This window comes from Petromyzon marinus, chromosome 39, assembly GCF_048934315.1.
Source record: "Petromyzon marinus isolate PM22_M1 ecotype Great Lakes invasive population chromosome 39, UKy_Petmar_22M1.pri1.0, whole genome shotgun sequence".
Lineage (NCBI taxonomy): Eukaryota > Metazoa > Chordata > Hyperoartia > Petromyzontiformes > Petromyzontidae > Petromyzon > Petromyzon marinus.
The window spans coordinates 12029229-12049500 of NC_133705.1; the positions used below are offsets into that span (position 1 = coordinate 12029229).

Genomic DNA, 20272 nt, shown 5'->3' on the forward strand with positions numbered 1-20272 from the left:
TCGCGTAAAAAAAGTTTACGCTGCATGTAATTTTGCTAATTTCCAGCTCCGAGAGTCAAAACTATTGGTTTGACCGTCATCCGACGAGCACTGCTTACTGCAGCAACCATTGGGGGAAGCACTGCCTCCAACTGTGAGGTCCAGTAGCCACTTGAAGAAAGGATCTGAGGAGTAGTTGAGAGATACCTCCTTCCGCATTGCCTTTCTCTAACACAGCTGTTGCGAGACATCCGAATGCATTCAACCCGGCTCGCGAGACAACACCCAAACCCACCCACAACACGGACCTCCTGCCTGCTGCACTCCGCCTGCGAGATGGTTGCGAGCACCCCGCTGCTCTGGACTTCCGGCAACTCCTGCCACAGCGAGAAGAACGAGCTGTAGGTGCGTGCGAGGTCGGGCGACGGCTCTTCCGAATGACCCGAGGGAGCCTCCGTGTGCGATCGATCGGGCGTCCAGCTGACGGCAACCTTGCCGCTACTTTCCTCTTCGCCGCCGCCGCCGCCGCTGATGTCTCCTTGTCCACTGCTCGGTGTCTCCCCCTCCACGGCCACGGAGATTCGGATTTGCTTCATGCAGTCCCTCCTCTGAGCTATCATGTTGTACTCCTGGTAGAGTTTCACCGCTGCAAGTACAGACGTGACGAGCGAGCAGTCGACCGCATTACATCGCCTCGGATGTGTCCGAAACGGTAATTAGTTCCACGAAACTGGTCATTAAGCAAGTATAGGATATACATGTTCATGGATTAATTCGTTCCGATAGCATCGAAAGTTAAGCTTTAAACCCCCAAAAGCGTACTTTATAATATTTAAACAATGGATATCAACATATAGAGATACTAACAACATTATTAACACGTAATATTAAAATAAAAGAGTTTATAAATGCATTCATTCATATTTACTGTACATACAATAGCCCGTCGTTAACAGGGGAATGGTCGGGAAGTGAACACATTGGGTTCTCTGGAGGCACTACACTACTATACCATACACTATACACTACACTATTATACACTATACTACACACTACACTACTATACACTACACTACTACACTACTATACCCTACACTATACACTACACTACTATACCCTACACTATACACTACACTACTATACCCTACACTACTATACACTACACTACTACACTACTATACACTACACTACTATACACTACTATACACTACATTACTATCCACTACACTACTATACACTACATTACTATCCACTACACTATTATACACTACACTACATACTACACTATATACACACTACACTACATACTACACTACTATACACTACACTACATACTACACTATACACTACACTACTATACCCTACACTATACACTACACTTCTACACACTACACTACTATACCCTACACTACTACACACTACACTACACACTACACTACTACACATTGAGTTATATGGAGGCACTACACTATACACTACATTACTATACACTACACTACTATACACTACACTATACACTGGGTTCTATGGAGGCACTACACTATACACTACACTACTATATATTACACTATACACTACACTATACACTACACTATACACTACACTATACACTACACTATACACGACACACTATACACTACTACACACTACACTACACGACTATACACTACACTATACACTACACTATACACTACACTACACACTACATTACTATACACTACACATTGGGTTCTCTGGAGCCCCGTCGTTAAGAGATTCATCGTTAACAGGGGTGCTCGTTAAGAGGGGTTCTACTATACACTACATTACACACTACACTACTATACACCACATTATACACTACACTACATTATACACTACACACTACACTATACACTACACACTGGGTTTTATGGAGGCACTACACTATACACTACACACTACACTACTATACACTACACTATACACTACACATTGGGCTCTATGGAGGCCCATCGTGAAGCGATTAGTCGTTAACAGGGGTGCTCGTTAAGAGGGGTTCTGCTGGACAGATGTTGCCTCGGTAAAACACTTACGATGCGCCACCTGGCTGTACATGGACACCCTTCGGTCACGTTGTATGAAGCTGTGCACGTCTTCTGAATGTCTGAAAAGAAAGCGTACAATAAGCACAAGGCTGTATGAGTATGCGAATTAAAAATATGTAACGTCAATATATTATTGGCTATGACAAAAATCGCCCAACTTCTTAGGAATGACATCACAAGCTCTTTAATAACAGGCTTGAAGAAGAGGACACTGTTGGTTAAATCCAAAGTGAAAATTAAACGTCGGGCTCTGTGTGAGCTAACTTGAGTGGCAAATGAAGAGACATCAAAACGACCATTCTGCCAGGGCCACCCAAAGTTTTCCTGCAGGCCCCAGAGCTGGAGGCTCAGGGAAAGAATGCCACGTGGGACCCCCACCCCCCCTTATTCTAAAACTATATATTTTAAAAGTTTTTATTTTACCAGGTAAAGCCCACTGATCTATATGTAGCTCTTATTTCAAAAGCGATCTGGCTATCACAAATGACAGCTCAACAACGAAGTGGCTTATCATCATCACCACGTGGAAATTTATAGCAGCCAAATACTCAAAAATGCATGTTGACTCTAAATGTGGAGGGGGAACAAACCAGAGGAGCCTGAGACAAATCCATGCTTACTATGGGGAGAATGAACATGCAAACTCCAAATATACAGGAATCAGGGTCGGATTGGACCCACGACTCTCATGTATGCCAGGCGAGGTAGTTAACATCTCACCACTGCAATAACTAAAACAGCCCCGTTGTGGAGGCCCGGGGCATATTGCCTATTTTAGCCACTCTTTTTGGGCGGCCTTGCATTCCGCCATTGGTTTGTAATCATCTCCAGCAGCATGCTCGGGTTATGCGGCCAAGCGAACGTACTCGGTGCTGTCCGTGTTGCTTGATGCCTTGGGGAGCTGTTTCAGGAGAGGGTCGGTGGCTTCCGTGCTCGAGATTTCTGAAGGGTCTGACAATGACACCTTTTCATCGGACACTACAAATCAAACAGCAGGCAATGCAGATGCACAGGGAAACACGGCCATTAGTATAGGTATCACAGTGCGGCCATCAATACCGATCTTTAAACTCACAATACACATTAAGTTGCGCCCGTGAGAACGTATTAGTTTGTTTGTGTGAACGTTGTATGTGTCTGTAATGTCCGAAACAGTCTTGGGCCGCTACCCTTCACCACCCTGCACTGACCGGAGTGGTGGAGTATGATTTTTTTTTAGAAACGCCAAGACTTAACGGCATGGGAAATTTAATAAAGGAATGTAAATTACTGCACCGTTGTTTTTCATATTTGAGATATGACATCAGGAAAAAGTGTCCACTCTTCCGAATAACGTAAACGCTTTTAAGACTGGCTTTACAGCAGAGGGCACATTTTTGTGATTCCATAGAGAAATTCGTCCGTGTCTTCATAGCAGAAAAAAACCTATCGACCTCTTCTCAAACTGATCTCGTGGCAGGCGGGGGCTGACTGACAAGGCTGCCCAGCACAGAGAGATGGCCCTGTTGCTCAGAGATCGGAGCACTGAGCCGACACCACTGACGACCTGGGTTCAAATCCAGGACTGCGATGAAACTGGATTTCACAAATAAGCGAGTTGGTGGTCTTATCCTGGCCACCAACGACTGCACTAAAAAAAACAAATCACAATAACTGTGTTGCTGCACTTCATTTGGTTCAGAATGTTTAAATAATGGTCTGACCGTCATGCGACAAACATTATTCTCACATGCAATGTGTGTGCGCGGGGGAAAGTGCTGCCCTCTACTATGTGGACCGAACGTCACTTAAATGGATCTCAGTGGTAGCTCTGTGATATCCACTTCGACGGGAAATTCTCTAACATGAAGGCTTGCACTGCTCTGCAAGATATCCAAATGGATCCTTCATTTCATGACGTGATGTCGGGAAAAATTTAAAAACACAAATGCTGCATGGGACGGGTGACGCACCTAATATGCAGCTGAAGACAACAAAGCAATTGGCAGAGAATAAACTGCATGCCCACCTTCCTTGCTGGGCACAGTGTGCCTGCGGCGCATAGCTAACTTGCGCCTGGGGCCACCCTTCAGATCTGCCTCCGATTTGCCCAAATCCACATCCTCACAGGCCTCCGGATGTGCCATTATTATTGTCATAGCTCTCTCACCCCTCCTGCGAGTCCGGACTCTCTCGTACATATCCAAAGGCCCCGACATGCAGGGAGACGTGGACGAGCCATCGGGCACATCCAGAGCATCCTTCATTCCGGACAAATTGAAGCCGTCGACGTCTGACATGTGCACAGTTTCGATATCGCTCTCCACCGGGTCCCCATTGAGGGTCAAGAGTTCGCCGTCCGGTGAGCGGCCATACTCCTCGCCGTAGTATTCCGACGCCAGGCACAGCTTCAGGTCGTCGTCGTCCTCCTCGGACACGTTGTTGGGCTGGTGGTACTTGGAAGGGTGTTGCCGAGGGCGCCTTGCACGCTCCATCGATTGCTGCACGGTGTCAACCTCCATTTGCTCGACTTTGTGTGTTGCCGATGGTTTGCTGGGGAGGGGTGGGGGACAAGCGAGGGCTACGCAGAGTCGTTTCGCTCCATCTCCACGCTGCACGGTCACCACTCTCCGGCCCTTCACCTCCTCAAATTCTAATTCAGCGGTGGAGTTTCACTTCAACAAGGTGTTGCCAATTCCATTTTGCTACATCGATGAAGATGTCTGATGCGCCTTTGTCATTTTTGTCATTTCCCGAATCAATATTGGTATCCGACGCTTGCTCTCGTGCAAGATTCACTGGACCTAAAGAAAGAGCAAACGATTAAAGCACCATCATCAGTATAAGTTGTACATATTTACATTTCAGACTGAGTTCTGACATGTTTACCCCAGTCAGCAGTACTTTATTACTTTTAGAGTAGCAATTTACAGTGTTAAACATTTCTTCATTTAACCAGGTGAGAGTTCATTCAAATTAATTTTCTCTTTGTGAAATTCAGGCTTAAATTTTGATTTCAAGCTTTCGTGACTGCAGTAATTCATATTCTTAGTTCTTTCGGGTAAAGTCACGTTGAAGGGAAACAATAATTTTTTATTGTTTTATATATATTTTATTATTTTATTGTTTCCCTTCAACGTGACTTTACCGAAAGAACTAAGAATATAAATTCAAGCTTGTTTAAACCGGTTTAAGTGGAGAAGTAATTTTAGGTACAATACAGCATGCAATTACGATTTTCATGTAAAAAGCTTTCAGGAATGTGAACGCATCTCAAGATATCAATAAGTATTTGTACAGCATGCAAATTCTGGAATCATGATTGCATCAGTACAGTCAGACCTGTTGTTTATATTTCAGACTGATTCTTCCAAGGTGCCGTTAGGTGTGAGGCCTGTTGGTTATACTGTATTTGTATTATTGTAATAAAAAAACGAATCTATTTTTATTTTACCAGGTAAGGCCCACTGAGCCATAAAGCGCTTTTCAGAAGTGGCTTGGCCACAAATGATAGCTCAACGAAGTGGCTTATCATGTGGAAATGTGTAGCAGTAGTCAAATACTCTAAAAACCCTTATTATACAAGTCACGCCTGTTAGGCATATTTATCGTCATACATTAGCGTTGAATAATTTGAAACTTTTAAAATGACATGTACAGTCATTTTGTATGACCTTTCTCACTCGTTTTTTAAATTTTACGCAACACAAACCAAGGATGTACAGTGAGGGAAAAAAAGTATTTGATCCCCTGCTGATTTTATACGTTTGCCCACTGATAAAGAAATTATCAGTCTATAATTTTAATGGTAGGTTTATTTGAACAGTGAGAGACGGAATAACAACAAAAACATCCGGAAAAACGCATGTCAAAAATGTTATAAATTGATTTGCATTTTAATGAGGGAAATAAGTATTTGACCCCCTCTCAATCAGAAAGATTTCTGGCTCCCAGGTATCTTTTATACAGGTAACGAGCTGAGATTAGGAGCACACTCTTAAAGGGAGTGCTCCTAATCTCAGCTTGTTACCTGTATAAAAGACACCTGTCCACAGAAGCAATCAATCAATCAGATTCCAAACTCTCCACCATGGCCAAGACCAAAGAGCTCTCCAAGGATGTCAGGGACAAGATTGTAGACCTACACAAGGCTGGAATGGGCTACAAGACCATTGCCAAGCAGCTTGGTGAGAAGGTGACAACAGTTGGTGTGATTATTCGCAAATGGAAGAAACACAAAAGAACTGTCAATCTCCCTCGGCCTGGGGTTCCATGCAAGATCTCACGTCATGGAGTTTCAATGATCATAAGAACGGTGAGGAATCAGCCCAGAACTACACGGGAGGATCTTGTCAATGATCTCAAGGCAGCTGGGACCATAGTCACCAAGAAAACAATTGGTAACACACTACGCCGGGAAGGACTGAAATCCTGCAGCGCCCGCAAGGTCCCCCTGCTCAAGAAAGCACATATACATGCCCGTCTGAAGTTTGCCAATGAACATCTGAATGATTCAGAGGACAACTGGGTGAAAGTGTTGTGGTCAGATGAGACCACAATGGAGCTCTTTGGCAACAACTCAACTCGCCGTGTTTGGAAGAGGAGGAATGCTGCCTATGACCCTAAGAACACCATCCCCACCGTCAAACATGGAGGTGGAAACATGCTTTGGGGGTGTTTTTTCTGCTAAGGGGACAGGACAACTTCACCACATCAAAGGGACGATGGACGGGGCCATGTACCGTTAAATCTTGGGTGAGAACCTCCTTCCCTCAGCCAGGGCATTGAAAATGGGTCGTGGATGGGTATTCCAGCATGACAATGACCCAAAACACACGGCCAAGGCAACAAAGGAGTGGCTCAAGAAGAAGCACATTAAGGTCCTGGAGTGGCCTAGCCAGTCTCCAGACCTTAATCCCATAGAAAATCTGTGGAGGGAGCTGAAGGTTCGAGTTGCCAAACGTCAGCCTCGAAACCTTAATGACTTGGAGAAGATCTGCAAAGAGGAGTGGGACAAAATCCCTCCTGAGATCTGTGCAAACCTGGTGGCCAACTACAAGAAACGTCTGACCTCTGATTGCCAACAAGGGTTTTACCATCAAGTACTAAGTCATGTTTTGCAGAGGGGTCAAATACTTATTTCCCTCATTAAAATGCAAATCAATTTATAACATTTTGACATGCGTTTTTCCGGATGTTTTTGTTGTTATTCTGTCTCTCACTGTTCAAATAAACCTACCATTAAAATTATAGACTAATCATTTCTTTGTCAGTGGGAAAACGTACAAAATCAGCAGGGGATCAAATACTTTTTTCCCCTCACTGTATGTTTGCTGAACTTATTTCGCACGGTCCATAGCCGACTGTGCTAATCGGAGGTACGGGGGAAGGACAACAAAATTATGATTGCTGCCACAGTGCTGTAATGGTGAACACACTGGGACTTGCAATCCAGAGGTCGTCTGTTCGATTCGATCTCATGGCGTGGCAGTTGAAGCAATGGGGCAAGCTTCTTAAATCCCCCCTCCTCACCATCGAACCTCTCTGTCCACCCAGCAGCATAATCAACGGGTACAGCACAGTCAGGTTAATTGGCAGTTCACGTGTGGTGGGGTAAAGTGTGGGTAGCACCCACCACCTCTAACACCGACCTACTTCCAACACGAACTGGTCAGAATGGACGAGTACACCAAATACTGTTCTACCTAGGGCTCCTTCTTGTGGGAGACTTCCACCAGCAGTGATGCGAGCAAGTACAGCATACGTAAAGGCTGCCTCCTTCACCGTTATATACTAAGGCAGTGTTCTTCATTGCAAGGCCCGCGGGTCACTGGCGGCCCTTGGTGGCCTTTAGTGCGGCCCCTGACAATACACACCACGTGACAACACCCCTTGTAAGTGGCCTATGGCGGCCCTCACACTGATGTCTTGTCGGCAAAAGTGACCCCCGCCCCCCCCCCCCCCGTACTAGGGCAAGATGTCCCCCAATGTTACCACATCTGTAACTAGCCACTGGACTTATAGGCCTTTATAGTATGTGTGCACTGTGATAAGACATTTACAATGTGGCGGAGGAGTGGTGGTGCAGTGGATTAGTGCACTGCACTCTGAACCCAGTGACTGGAGTTCGATTTCTGGCAAAGTCAAGCATTTAATTGTATGTACGCATGTTTAACTTTTTTCGCATTGTACATATCCAACCGTGCTGCTAATCGGAGGTGCGGGGGAAGGACAACAAACTAACACAGAGTTGATTTCCTTCTTCTTCCCCAGTGAAGATTGTGGACTAAGTGCAACAGACTCTAAATGCAAATTTAGTGTCAATGAAATTATTCATCACTATACACGAACGTGTCCAGGTTTCCTATTCAGGAACCCGCTCGCTGACCAGCGAGGTGAAGTACTACTCTTGTACCTTCAAGACAACACCCGTGAACAAAAGAGTGTGGAAGGGTGTATATACCCAGAAGTGGACTGACAAAAGGTTGTTAATTCTCACAAATAATTTATTTAAAATGCAGTAACACCTGAACACCTACATTTCTCTTTGTTTTTTTTGTAGGACATTCGGACACGTTATTTACGTACCAACAGAAACAAAAAAAACATTTTTGTTTTTAAATAACATTCAGGAACTTAAGATTATAACCAAACCACCTGGCATTTGCCCAATCTTGTGAAGGTCTTTCCGTCTATTCTCCGGCATCTATTCCTCCTCACCTTTACTGACCCACACCGACTGGCATGGCCAAGTCGGGTCAAATGACCCGCAGGGCACAGCAGAGGGCGGAGGGGAGGGGGAGGCAGGGAGGAAGAGGGAGGAGGGGAGGCATCATCCAGCAGCAGATTAACAAAAGTGGCTGTACGTGTACACACGCACACGTACAAGCAAATTAAGCAAATGAAGCAGAAACAAATCTCCACGTGAAAAATGTGCCACGGGGAGTCCCTTCTATGCTCATAAATATCTTAAGAATCTTAACTTCTGGGTCATGGGTGCAGGAGGGTGGGAGGGAGGGAGGGTGCAGGAGGGTGGGAGGGTGGGTGGGAGGGAGGGTGGGGCAAGAGGGTGGGAGGGAGGGTGGGAGGGGGGGCAGGAGGGTGGGAGGGAGGGTGCAGGAGGGTGGGAGGGAGGGTGGGAGGGAGGGTGCAGGAGGGAGGGAGGGTGGGAGGGAGGGTGCAGGAGAGTGGGAGGGAGGGGGGGAGGGAGGGTGGGAGGGAGGGTGCAGGAGGGAGGGAGGGTGTAGGAGGGTGGGAGGGTGGGAGGGAGGGGGGGAGGGAGGGTGCAGGAGGGTGGGAGGGAGGGTGCAGGAGGGTGGGAGGGAGGGTGCAGGAGGGTGCAGGAGGGTGCAGGAGGGAGGGTGCAGGAGGGAGGGAGGGTGGGTGCAGGAGGGGGGGAGGGAGGGTGCAGGAGGCAGGGAGGGTGGGAGGGAGGGTGCAGGAGGGTGGGAGGGAGGGTGCAGGAGGGAGGGTGCAGGAGGGAGGGAGGGTGGGTGCAGGAGGGGGGGAGGGAGGGTGCAGGAGGCAGGGAGGGTGGGAGGGAGGGTGCAGGAGGGAGGGTGCAGGAGGGTGGGTCCTCTTGGCACTTTGTTCACACTCATCGCACCTGGCGGCGGCGGGAAATGGGTGTCGGCCGCCTGGGCGAGAAAATATTTACCTGGCTAAATATTTGCCTGCCTGAAACATGTATTTCATGTCTTGTACGATTACTGCGGAGCATTCAGACATCTTAATGGTCACAGTTAATGTTCCACTGAGCCACTTTAAACAAAGTTGAGTACCGTCCGCCGTGCAGTCAACATTGAGAAGGCAACATTGACGATGTTGTAAAGTAGCCGTTTGACCAACTCCCCCTGACTAGATCCAACCTTGTCAGATCTCAGAGGCCAAGCAGGCGGTTGAGCTTGGTTAAAACACTTGCAACAAGGAGACTGCAAAGGAATACCAGGTGTCATAGGTTTGGGCTGCGAGAAGGACAAGGCGATGGCAGACCAGCAATGGCTTCTAAACGTCAATGTGTGTGGAGCTTTGAACCTTAGCTGCTCATACGCGCAGGACTTCTCCAAGCACATACGGGACTTGGGCTCGTCTCCCGTGCGTGAAACGTTCATTAATGCAACTGACCAAACATCCCAGGACAGAACCCTCCTGCAAAAGTCTTAGAGATTCGGGCCAGTCTCGTGACTCCTGGTTTCATAAATAATTTACTATCACACCTCATCGTGCAATGCGTTTCATGCGGCAAGTAAGAATTTATTTTATTCAAAACAATAAATGCACCGTCCAGGGCCTACTCATTTTACAGCAAGACAACCCCTGGGAATTCAAACACAGGTATATAATTGGTGATCTGAGAGACCATTGAATGCCCATTAGCCACGAGTTCGCTGCCTAACGTTGGTTGTACTCACCACCAGTGAAACGTTGTACCCAATCATTGAATGTTCCGGGCAGCTCTTCAACACAACGGTGGTGCTGCTTAAGCAGTAATAAAATGGCCACGTTTGTTCATCACGTGACAACTTTATTAATTGGCTGTGTCGGGTGGAGGGTTTACGACGCAACATTTTACTTATGTCATCCGGCCCAAAAACAATGATGAATCATTCCCAAGTTTCGGACGTTATTTGTTCGGTTTCCCCACACGAAAATATCATGACAACACACCGCCACCCTTCTTAAGTGCATTTACAGAGTAGAAGAGTCACCCAAAGTTATAGCAGCCACCGAATGTGATTTATGCTCATGCCCTTAAGGGCAGTTAGGCATCACCACCACCAGCTGACAATTACACATTATTGTCTAGAGTTGTAAATAAACAGCCACGGCTTGACTCATCTGTTGCTTAGTGACAGGGCCCACCATAACAAATACCTCAATATACTTGATCAAGAAGTAACCTCACAGCCAAAGTTGATGCCACAACCACCATCATCACATCTCGCCAAACGCTTTCTACCCTCCGCTAGATCCCGCAGCTGCCACACAGTGGACACGCAGGGACCACCTGAGATCTGCCATAACAGTATCCCTACATCGTGTCTTAGGCCAGTGGTTCTCAACCAGGGGTACACAGACCCCTGGGGGTTACGTGGCAATGTCCCACGGGGGTAACGTGAGGTGATACATAAATGTGTATTAATATCATACCTGAGTCATTGGTGAATAAGCAAGTATGAATCTGCCAATGTAAAAATAACTACGATGAAATCTCAATCCATATGGTTACCTAGAACGATATAAAATATCTTTCTAAACTCATCGCTCGTCAACAATGAGGTTTCCAAAAGTGACCAGCGAGCGTGAACAAATCACGTCACGCACGCAGAGCGTCTCTTGAATTTCGTATTCGCTTGCAGTCACGAGCTAGTTAGAATACCTGACAAAATTAAAAATTGGCAAAAATATAGATGTTTATTATTTATATATTTATTATCTCAGAACCATGTTGGAGGTCAGGCAAGGCAGGTATACTCGGTTGAATCAAAATTCAACAAGGGGGGTACAGGAGCCAAAACAAATGTCGAGAACCACTGCCTTTACCTTCTAAACGAATCTTGCCATTCTTGATTTGAAGCTTTCGTGACTGCAGGAATCCATACTCTTTGGTTCTTTCGGTAAAGCCATCACGTAGTTAGAAAAAATTGATTTTATTTCTAACCACGTGACTTTACCGAAAGAACCAAAGAGTATGAATCTGGCCACGTCTCGCACCCCCAGAGAGGGCATCTCGCACCCCCAGGGGGTGCGTGCACCCCCAGGTGAAGAACCAATGATATAGACCTCAAGCTTAAATCAAATGATGGCAATACAATTACCATCATCTCAGCGTGGCCTGCTTCCCCCCCCCCCCCCCCACCATTAGAAACGGTAGGAGGACCCTGGGGTCTCGTATTAATACGGTGCCACGTTTCCGCGGCCATTATAAATGAAGGCCGAGCCGTCGTCAGTTATTGATCCGTGCCTGGGACACAGGCTGCTCCAAAATCTACGCGTGCCTCTGCCACTCCCTTCCATCCGCCATGCCACCCGCACACCCCCCCCCCCCCCTTTTCTTCACGATTGCAATAAGGGGCCGTCCATAAATTACGTCACGGGATTTTGGACAATTTTTGTTGACCCCCCCCCCCCCCACTTCGTCACACGGCGTCACAAAAAGTCAGACCCCCTCTCAAATATGACGTCACAAAGCTCTGCCCCCCCCCAAACCATATTTCCATTTAGAAAATAAAACATGCTTCAAATCACTTTAAACTATTGTGATTGTAGTGCGTATTTAACGTGGCGCTGCACTCTGATGTAGGAGAACACATTTATTAAAAAGCCTATTTAATTAAGTAGAACGTGTTGTCTATATTTATTTAAAGTTGCGCATTTTGATGTGACGTCACATTTCTCACCCCCCCCCCCTCTCGTCACACATCGTCACAAATGTCTGACCCCCCCCCCCAGGTGCGTGACGTCATTTATGGACGCAAACCAAGAGAAAACAATAACATTTAATACATCATCGGGTTTAAGGTTATGCTACCCCAGGCTGGAATGTATTATTTTAGTAATTAAACCAAACAAAAAAATACACGGCCCTGAAGTTGACCGACGGTGAGACATGCCACTAACAGACCGTGACTGTGGCGCCGACTCTGTATGTATTTACTTTACGTTCAACCTCTTTCGCACCGTACGTAGCCAACCGTGCTCAGCGGAGGAGCGTAATCACGGCATTCGGATGGCGGCCCTTCTTAACGCGTGGAGCAGCTAGCTTCCTCATTGTCCACGAGCCCAGGCACGTTTATTTCGCTTGTCGGGAGCACCTGAGGTGGAGAAAGTGTAGTGGGGGTTCCAATTTCTTCATGGTGGAAAATAACCGTGAATTAAGCGGTTATCTCGTAGCTCGCTGTTGTTGGCCATAATTATACAATAAATGGGTACGAATAAAGTGTTGCCACCTTCGGTGGCACCAATTTCTTCTCCATCCCATGGACTGTTTGGGAAAATAGCCATGCAACGTATTGTATGTATGCATGTCTAACTTCTTTCATACCATGGGCGGAGTTTGCGGGGGGGGGGGGGGGTACGGGCGGGAATGCCCCTCCCAAACTGGACACCTTTATTAATTTAGTTTTAGTAATTTACAATTAAGATAAAAAATATATGAATGATATGCGATTCCTAATGTGAGGGACAAAGCGAACCCATGCCCCCCCCCCCCCCGAATACAGAAGTCAAACTCTGCCTGTTTCCTACCGTACGTAGCCAACCATGCAAATCGAAGGTACGGGAAAGATGGAACCACGTGGGCTCGGTTGTCCTCGTTTTCCTAGGATCGTCCCTTTGTTGATGTAACCGTCCTCAGGAAATTTGCAAGTCTTCCCGTGACGTAAAAAATCCAGTTTCTTTTTGTCATGAATGATACGAAAACTTAAGCCAATATGGTTACATGCAGTTCTCCCGTTAATGAGATATTCTTCTTCCAACGATTTGACTTTCCTTATCCATTTTAACACATGCCCTGGTATCGACGAATGTGTGTCACATGAATTTCAGATAAATTTAACTTCATAGAGTAGAAATTGCCAAATTAACTGAAAAATATAATTGAATACTTTTTGTGTGTGTGCATTCGTTGGTGGAAGGGCTCAGACCATCAATTCACTCCGCTTGCTCCACTTGAGAAGCCAGTTTGTTCACTGGTGGCTGCCCAAATTCAAATCCAGGATCTCAGCAGTTACCGGCTTAGAGATCTGACTTTTGACTCAACAAAACACACTTTGATGCACAGGATTATTTGTTCTTACGCATCAGGTTGTTTTCCACTTTCTTGTAAACATCCTCAGAGCCTTTGAAATGGCTACTAAAGTCTGTTAGATTGTAGCCCAGCTGAGCGTTCCGCTGTCGCTAATCTACAGCGGTGCGACGTGCCAAATTGTAGCACACTTTCGCGTGCCCAGTTAAGGAGTCATTCCGGGCAAAGAGCGGCCAAGTCCTAGCTCATAAACTGGGTTCAACGGGTAACCGATTACTTTTGGCCGATGACCTTTGAGTTACAATGTAACACACACGGAGCGGCGGCCAACGAGTGGAATGCATCCCAGAGAAGACGTCCACTGAGGAAGCTGGAGTGACGAAATCAGACGGCTCTAGGCGGATTATTGCATCGCAGTACCATGGGAGATAGTTTGACTGCTTTGGGGGGGGGGGGGTACTTTCATCCAGCAGTAGATCGATCACAGCTGATGATGACAACATAGACAATACATGGCACAGCAGGTTATATGATCATGCTTTGTGTGGAGATGTCTGCACATGCCTGCATGCCTGTGTGTGTGTGTCTGTGGGGAGCGGTAGTGTGGTGGTTAGCGAGCTGCACTACGAATCCGGCGACCTGAGTTTAATTCCCGCTCACGCCACCAACACCAATGACGATTCTGTGAGGCGGTCCTGGGCCTCCCCAGGTCGACTCAGCCTCAAATGAGTACCTGGTGCGGTGTATAAACATCACCACAAGGGAGACAAAGGCGTTCGGGCGTGGTGATTGGCCACCCACCCCTCGCGTGCCGTGCCGGCCTTCATAGGTGCTACTCGCTAACAGCACTTGCCCCAACAGTCTGTTAAGGCTACACGGGGGGATCTTTGTCTTTGTTTTGTCTAGTACATGCGAGCACTGTGTGCAGTCAGTCATGTGTATGTGTTGTCAGTGTATACACAAGATCAAACGTGTGTGAGATTTGACTTGAAAAAAATAATAATTGCTGAATGTTTGGTCTGCAACTATTCTTTACCTTCTGATTTGGAGGGAGGGGGGGTCATAATTCGACAAAAAAATTATACTGTCGATTATATGTATTTTATTTATCACCTCTAGTGGCTGTAGAACCAATTAAAGGTAACCCTTTTTAAAGGCAATTACCCAATCCCTACCCTAACAGTTCCCTGTATAAACGGGACTCTTCATCTATGCTATCACATAACAGAAAATAAAATACAGTTTACGTGTACTTCCAGTTCAATATAATACAGCAGAATCCGTTTAAGCAAGCAAACTCTGGGGCTGGATTTGACATTTTTGTTTTCATCAGCAATCCGGCTTGTTAAATACATGCTCCTGGGTAACCAGATGTTATTGGCAAGAGCGCTCAATTTGAAAAGATAGGGCCCTGATATTTGCAAACAGCCATTCAATACTCTTTGCAAACTCACGTGTTAATGTTAGGTAGTAACGTACACCCTTAAAGCACAACTTGCTTATGTGTCTGCACATTAATGGAGTTATTTTGTCCATCGGGTTGCAGTACTTTAGTATACATATGATACAGCCCTGTAGTTTACTGTACTGTGAAAGACTTATGCCCCCTTTGTTTCACTGTAAAAATAACCAACGTTAGCAAAATGATTATTGTTCAATGCTATCGGGTTTAACATCTTGTTGTTGGGGCATCCGAGCGATGTTTTCAAGCAGTCCTTGAACTCAAGAGATAATCATTGTGTTTTTTTGCGGATTCACAAAAGCAATGCAGACTTTATGAAGGTGAGACACACCTTACAGTATACAGTGCATGCCTTGTGTGTGTGTACCTTACGCCCAGACACTTGATAAGCGTGAGCCCAGTAAACACCGCAACATTAAGGCCAACGTTGGCATGTGGTTGGACCAAGATTGGAGCAATGTTCCGTGTTTTCGCTCATGGGAGCTTCTGAAAGTGAATTGGAACTTTAATCCTACGACCGTATACTCCGGATTTTAAGGCACACCTTCACCCCCTCCTCCTCCTCTCCGTACCGTGTATTTTTAAACCAGAAGTTGGGTGGGGGGGTGCAACTTACTTCCCAGAGTGTATTATACTCCACACAAATAAGTAATATTAAAAAAAAATTAAACACGCTTTAATGAAATGTACTAGTAGTAATGGAACAACTCCACGACCCCAGGAAGTGACCCCGAAGCTTGCCACAACGTCAGTTGACCGTGGACAATTAGACCCAAGCCGAAACATAACATATTAAAAAAATAATGTTTAAAAAAATATATTTTTATGATAGAATATAGTATTGTCATCAGTAAGGCATAAGTATACCAAGTTTGCAGTCGATACCACATTGGGAAGTGGGTTAAAATTGAGTTACAAGATTTGAGGATACAACGACAACATCGTCAACAACGTCAACAACAACAGAGTGAGTTAAATGGAACCGTGTAAAACCAACGATACGCTCAGTGTGGAGCAAAGCCCGCAGCATTATTAGCAATGTCAAGGAGGACACACCAGAGAACCAACGCGGCCATGCGTAGGTGTTGTGTTTTTGTGAACGACTTCACGAACGGGCGTGGAACGAAGACAAAAAAGGAGCCAGTTTCTCCCAGTTTCTCCCAACTTGCTCGCAGTGTCAGCTGATAAACCGTCCCCGAGAGAATAGTTTCTCAGCCCTGTCACACGACAGCATGCACTTTGCGCTATTCGTAATTGAGCACGCAAGTCGCTGCATGTCTTGTAAGCCGCATAAAAACAACAACATAGAGCTTACAATGTATAAATACTGTGCACTCGTGATAACCTAGGTTATAAGAGTTGCACGTTTATTGGTGTTCTTACTTGGTGATACTGCTATGGGAATGGTGCACAAGGACACAAACAGCCAAACGTTTTGGCGAATGGCCTTTCCTCATAGCACATGTATAATACACACCAAAGACTCCCGTTGTATTCCATCAAGTACAGAAGAGATACAATTAAACGTTTTACAAAACTATTACCAACTCGCAACTACATTTAAAAAAAGAAATGGTAAGAGCGGTTAGAAATGTATAAAAATCCAATAAGATTGGCACGTTGAACAGTGATTTGAAAAAATATATATTTAGGTCAAGGGCCATAGGTCACACATAGCTCATCAATGCCATAGGTCCCTAGTTATTTCCAGTCAGAATGAGCCCCTTGCTTGATTTTGCACGATGAAAATGACTCAATCAAGTTCTATGACCGGCTACACAAGTTTGTTGTACTGTGATGTCGATTCCATTTGGGAATGAGCCTGTGCATTAATACTGGGGTTACTCGAGATTGATACTAGACGCACATGAAGTTTTGCACATTACACATACTGTACATGTATCAATAATGGATGATTCAAAGGCAGCTATAGTGATTGTAATCCAAGTCGGAAGATCAAATTGATCTCCTGGCGTGAGAACCATTATTAAATCCCCTTGCTGCTAATCACGTGGCAGTTCATGTGTGTTGAGGGAAAGTGTGGCTAACTGCCTCCTCTTCCAAAGACGTCTGGCCAACGTGGAAAAGTAAGGCCAAGTGGGTCTCTTCATAGCTCCCCCTACTCAGGCCTTCAAGAGCAGTTTCTTCACTCAATTTTCAGAGAGGTGGGCCATTTTCACCGATAAGACATCAGTGTAAGGGCTGCCACAGTTATGAAACCATTGGGGTTCGACAGCACGCTGGGGGTGTTTTCACATTTGGGTATTGTTGGGGGGCCGCACGTCAGGGGCCGCACTGAAGACCCTTAGGGGCCGCCGGAGGCCCGCGGGCCTTGCAATGAAGAACACTGCTCTCGGGGGAAGGCTGTTCTGCCAGTAGTGGCGTGAGTGGGTCATTGCAGCGCTGCACTTTGACCAAACTCACTATCGTGGCCTCAAGGGTCCGTCTCGCCCACAGGGGTCAGAAAGCCTGCGGCTCCGGTGTGGCATGTGGCTCTTCGTAGGACTGTTTGGTGACGTTATTTATTAAGGACCACCTTCTCATATTCGCATACATTGCGGCTCTTGAAATATTTTTTTTATTTTCCGAATTCGAAAAAAAATGGCTCTCGTTATTTTGGTTGCCGACCCGTGGTCTAGCCATACAGTACTCTATTATTAACACCCAACATCAAATTATAGGAAGAGTGCATCACTGTGAATGAGTGGCTCTACAATATTAACATTACACTGTCAAATAAACGTGTTTACGTCATGCCTTTTGACCAAAACACAACTTCCTTCTTGAGGTTGTCATAAGTTACTAATGCATACAATACCAACGAATCATCTGGAATGTGTCCGATTTCATGAGCTCGCTGAGAATGGTTAGCAGGTGTTGTAGGTATGAACTGTGGAGTGGCAAGGAGACGGAATTTCTGTACAGCAATGGTATCAGTCCACATATAGTGTATTGCAGATCAAATATATAGGGTCTGTCTGTGGATTCAACTTATCTGTGCGGTTGAATGTTATCCACTTGTATGCATGGGCTTTCTCCCAGCAATTAGATTTTTTCACACACGCCAAACACCTCTTTAATGGAATTGGCCAAACATCCCAGTGCAGGACCCTTTATAAAATTGAGTCTTTGTGATCAAGTAATGAGAATCAGAGCGTTGCACAGGAAGCGTATCGTGTAATGTCACGTGACGAACGCTTGAGAACGAAGTGCATGCTGGTGGTGAAGGGCAAATCTGACCTCTCCTGCAAGAGCAGGAATGTACACGGGTGTAACTGGACATAGCGTGACACACAGGGTTGCAATTGACACCAGTCGTACGACTCGTCTTGTCGGACTCTTCATTAACATTTACTTCCGTGCCTGACAATTTAAAGCTACGTATTTTAAAGTACAGTATTTACCTTCAGGAAACTGTGAATTACGGCGGTTAACAATCCAGTTACTTTTGATTGAAAACTTTCGTGACTGCAGGGATTCATATCCTTGGTTCATCAGGTGATGATGATTGATTGTTATCCACTTGTATGCATGGGCTTTCTCCCAGCAATTAGATTTTTTCCCACATGCCAAACACCTCTTTAATGGAATTGGCCAAACATCCCAGTGCAGGATCCCTTATAAAATTGAGTCTTTGTGATCAAGTAATGAGAATCAGTGCGTTGCACAGGAAGCGTATCGTGTAATGTCACGTGACAAACGCTTGAGAACGAAGTGCATGCTGGTGGTGAAGGGCAAATCTGACCTCTCCTGCAAGAGCAGGAATGTACACGGGTGTAACTGGACATAGCGTGACACACAGGGTTGCAATTGACACCAGTCGTACGACTCGTCTTGTCGGACTCTTCATTAACATTCACTTCCGTGCCTGACAATTTAAAGCTACGTATTTTCAAGTACAGTATTTACCTTCAGGAAACTGTGAATTACGGCGGTTAACAACCCAGTTACGTTTGATTTAAAGCTTTCGTGACTGCAGGGATTCATATTCTTGGTTCATCAGGTGCTATGATTGCAATCATCATCAGGTGATGATGATGATTGTGTTGCAGTCGAAACGTCGTGCGAATTTTATTGTTTTATATTTTTATTATTTTATTGTTTCCCTTCTACGTGACTTTACCGAAATAACCAAGAATATGAACCCAGTTACTATTACAGATTTAAACCTGGCATTTACACGCGACGTACCATTAAATTTGGCAATGCCAATATACTGTAGGGTTTGCACATGGATGATTGTGTAATGTCAACTCTTCAAATTAATCATCCATTAGTCAACCAGGGTAAATCCCATTTCAGATGAATTCGCTTTCACACCACAGTTCTGGACAGTCTTGACATGCACACACTAAGCAAGTACAAAACATCATCTGCTATAATAAACCAAAATCTTTGTTCCTTCACTCCTCCTGTAATCTTCACCATTCTCAACACACCCATCTCTAAACACTTCTGATCTCATCTACCCCCCCCCCCCCCCAACGTGTTCTTGAATTGTCAACGGACCCCACCTAAATGTATTTGATAGTGTATTCAAAGACAGAACAAAAATAAGACAATGCCTGCAGTATGGGCTGTATGTAGTGAGGCTGTTAGGGGGTATTGTAAAACCACAATCACCAAATGCCAAGATAAAACGAGGGCAGTCAAGTTGTCACCCCAATAACAAAAAAAGATATCCGTAAATTTGGACGTATCTGATCTCTGCTCTAGACCGTGTGCAACTGGGATGGCAGCATCCAATCACAGGCAGAGGTCACACTTAACTATCCGAAGTTGTGGGCCCTTGTAGGCCAGAGAATTGTCCATCAAATACACTTTTCACAAACAATCGTTTTGATGAGCTAGACAGTACTTCCGAAAGAGGGATACATAGATTAAGAGAATATAAGAAGATTAGACACATCACCCCAAGGAAGTGGCTATTGCCAATGCAAGCCCTTGTAAATGTGCAATGTTGGGCCAACGTTGGCGTGTGGTGGGACCCGTCGGAGCAACATTGGCTCAACGTTCCATATGTTGACTGGAATGATCCAT

General features: G+C 45.6%; 1 protein-coding gene across 3 annotated transcripts in view; it reads right to left on the reverse strand.

The window, feature by feature from the left end:
• Positions 1-20272, reverse strand: part of LOC116950476 (rho guanine nucleotide exchange factor 19-like) — a 39786-nt gene that overhangs the window by 12808 nt on the left and 6706 nt on the right. For 2 of the 3 annotated variants that reach the window (XM_032968263.2, XM_032968262.2), the window contains exons 2-5: positions 4054-4828; positions 2912-3023; positions 2034-2104; positions 288-625 (exon numbers count right to left, since the gene is read on the reverse strand). In XM_032968263.2, coding sequence (XP_032824154.2) covers positions 288-625; positions 2034-2104; positions 2912-3023; positions 4054-4546 — 1014 coding nt within the window. In that variant the 5' untranslated portion in view covers positions 4547-4828. The remainder of the gene's footprint in view (positions 1-287; positions 626-2033; positions 2105-2911; positions 3024-4053; positions 4829-20272) is intronic. The other variant, XM_032968265.2, reaches the window with a different exon arrangement.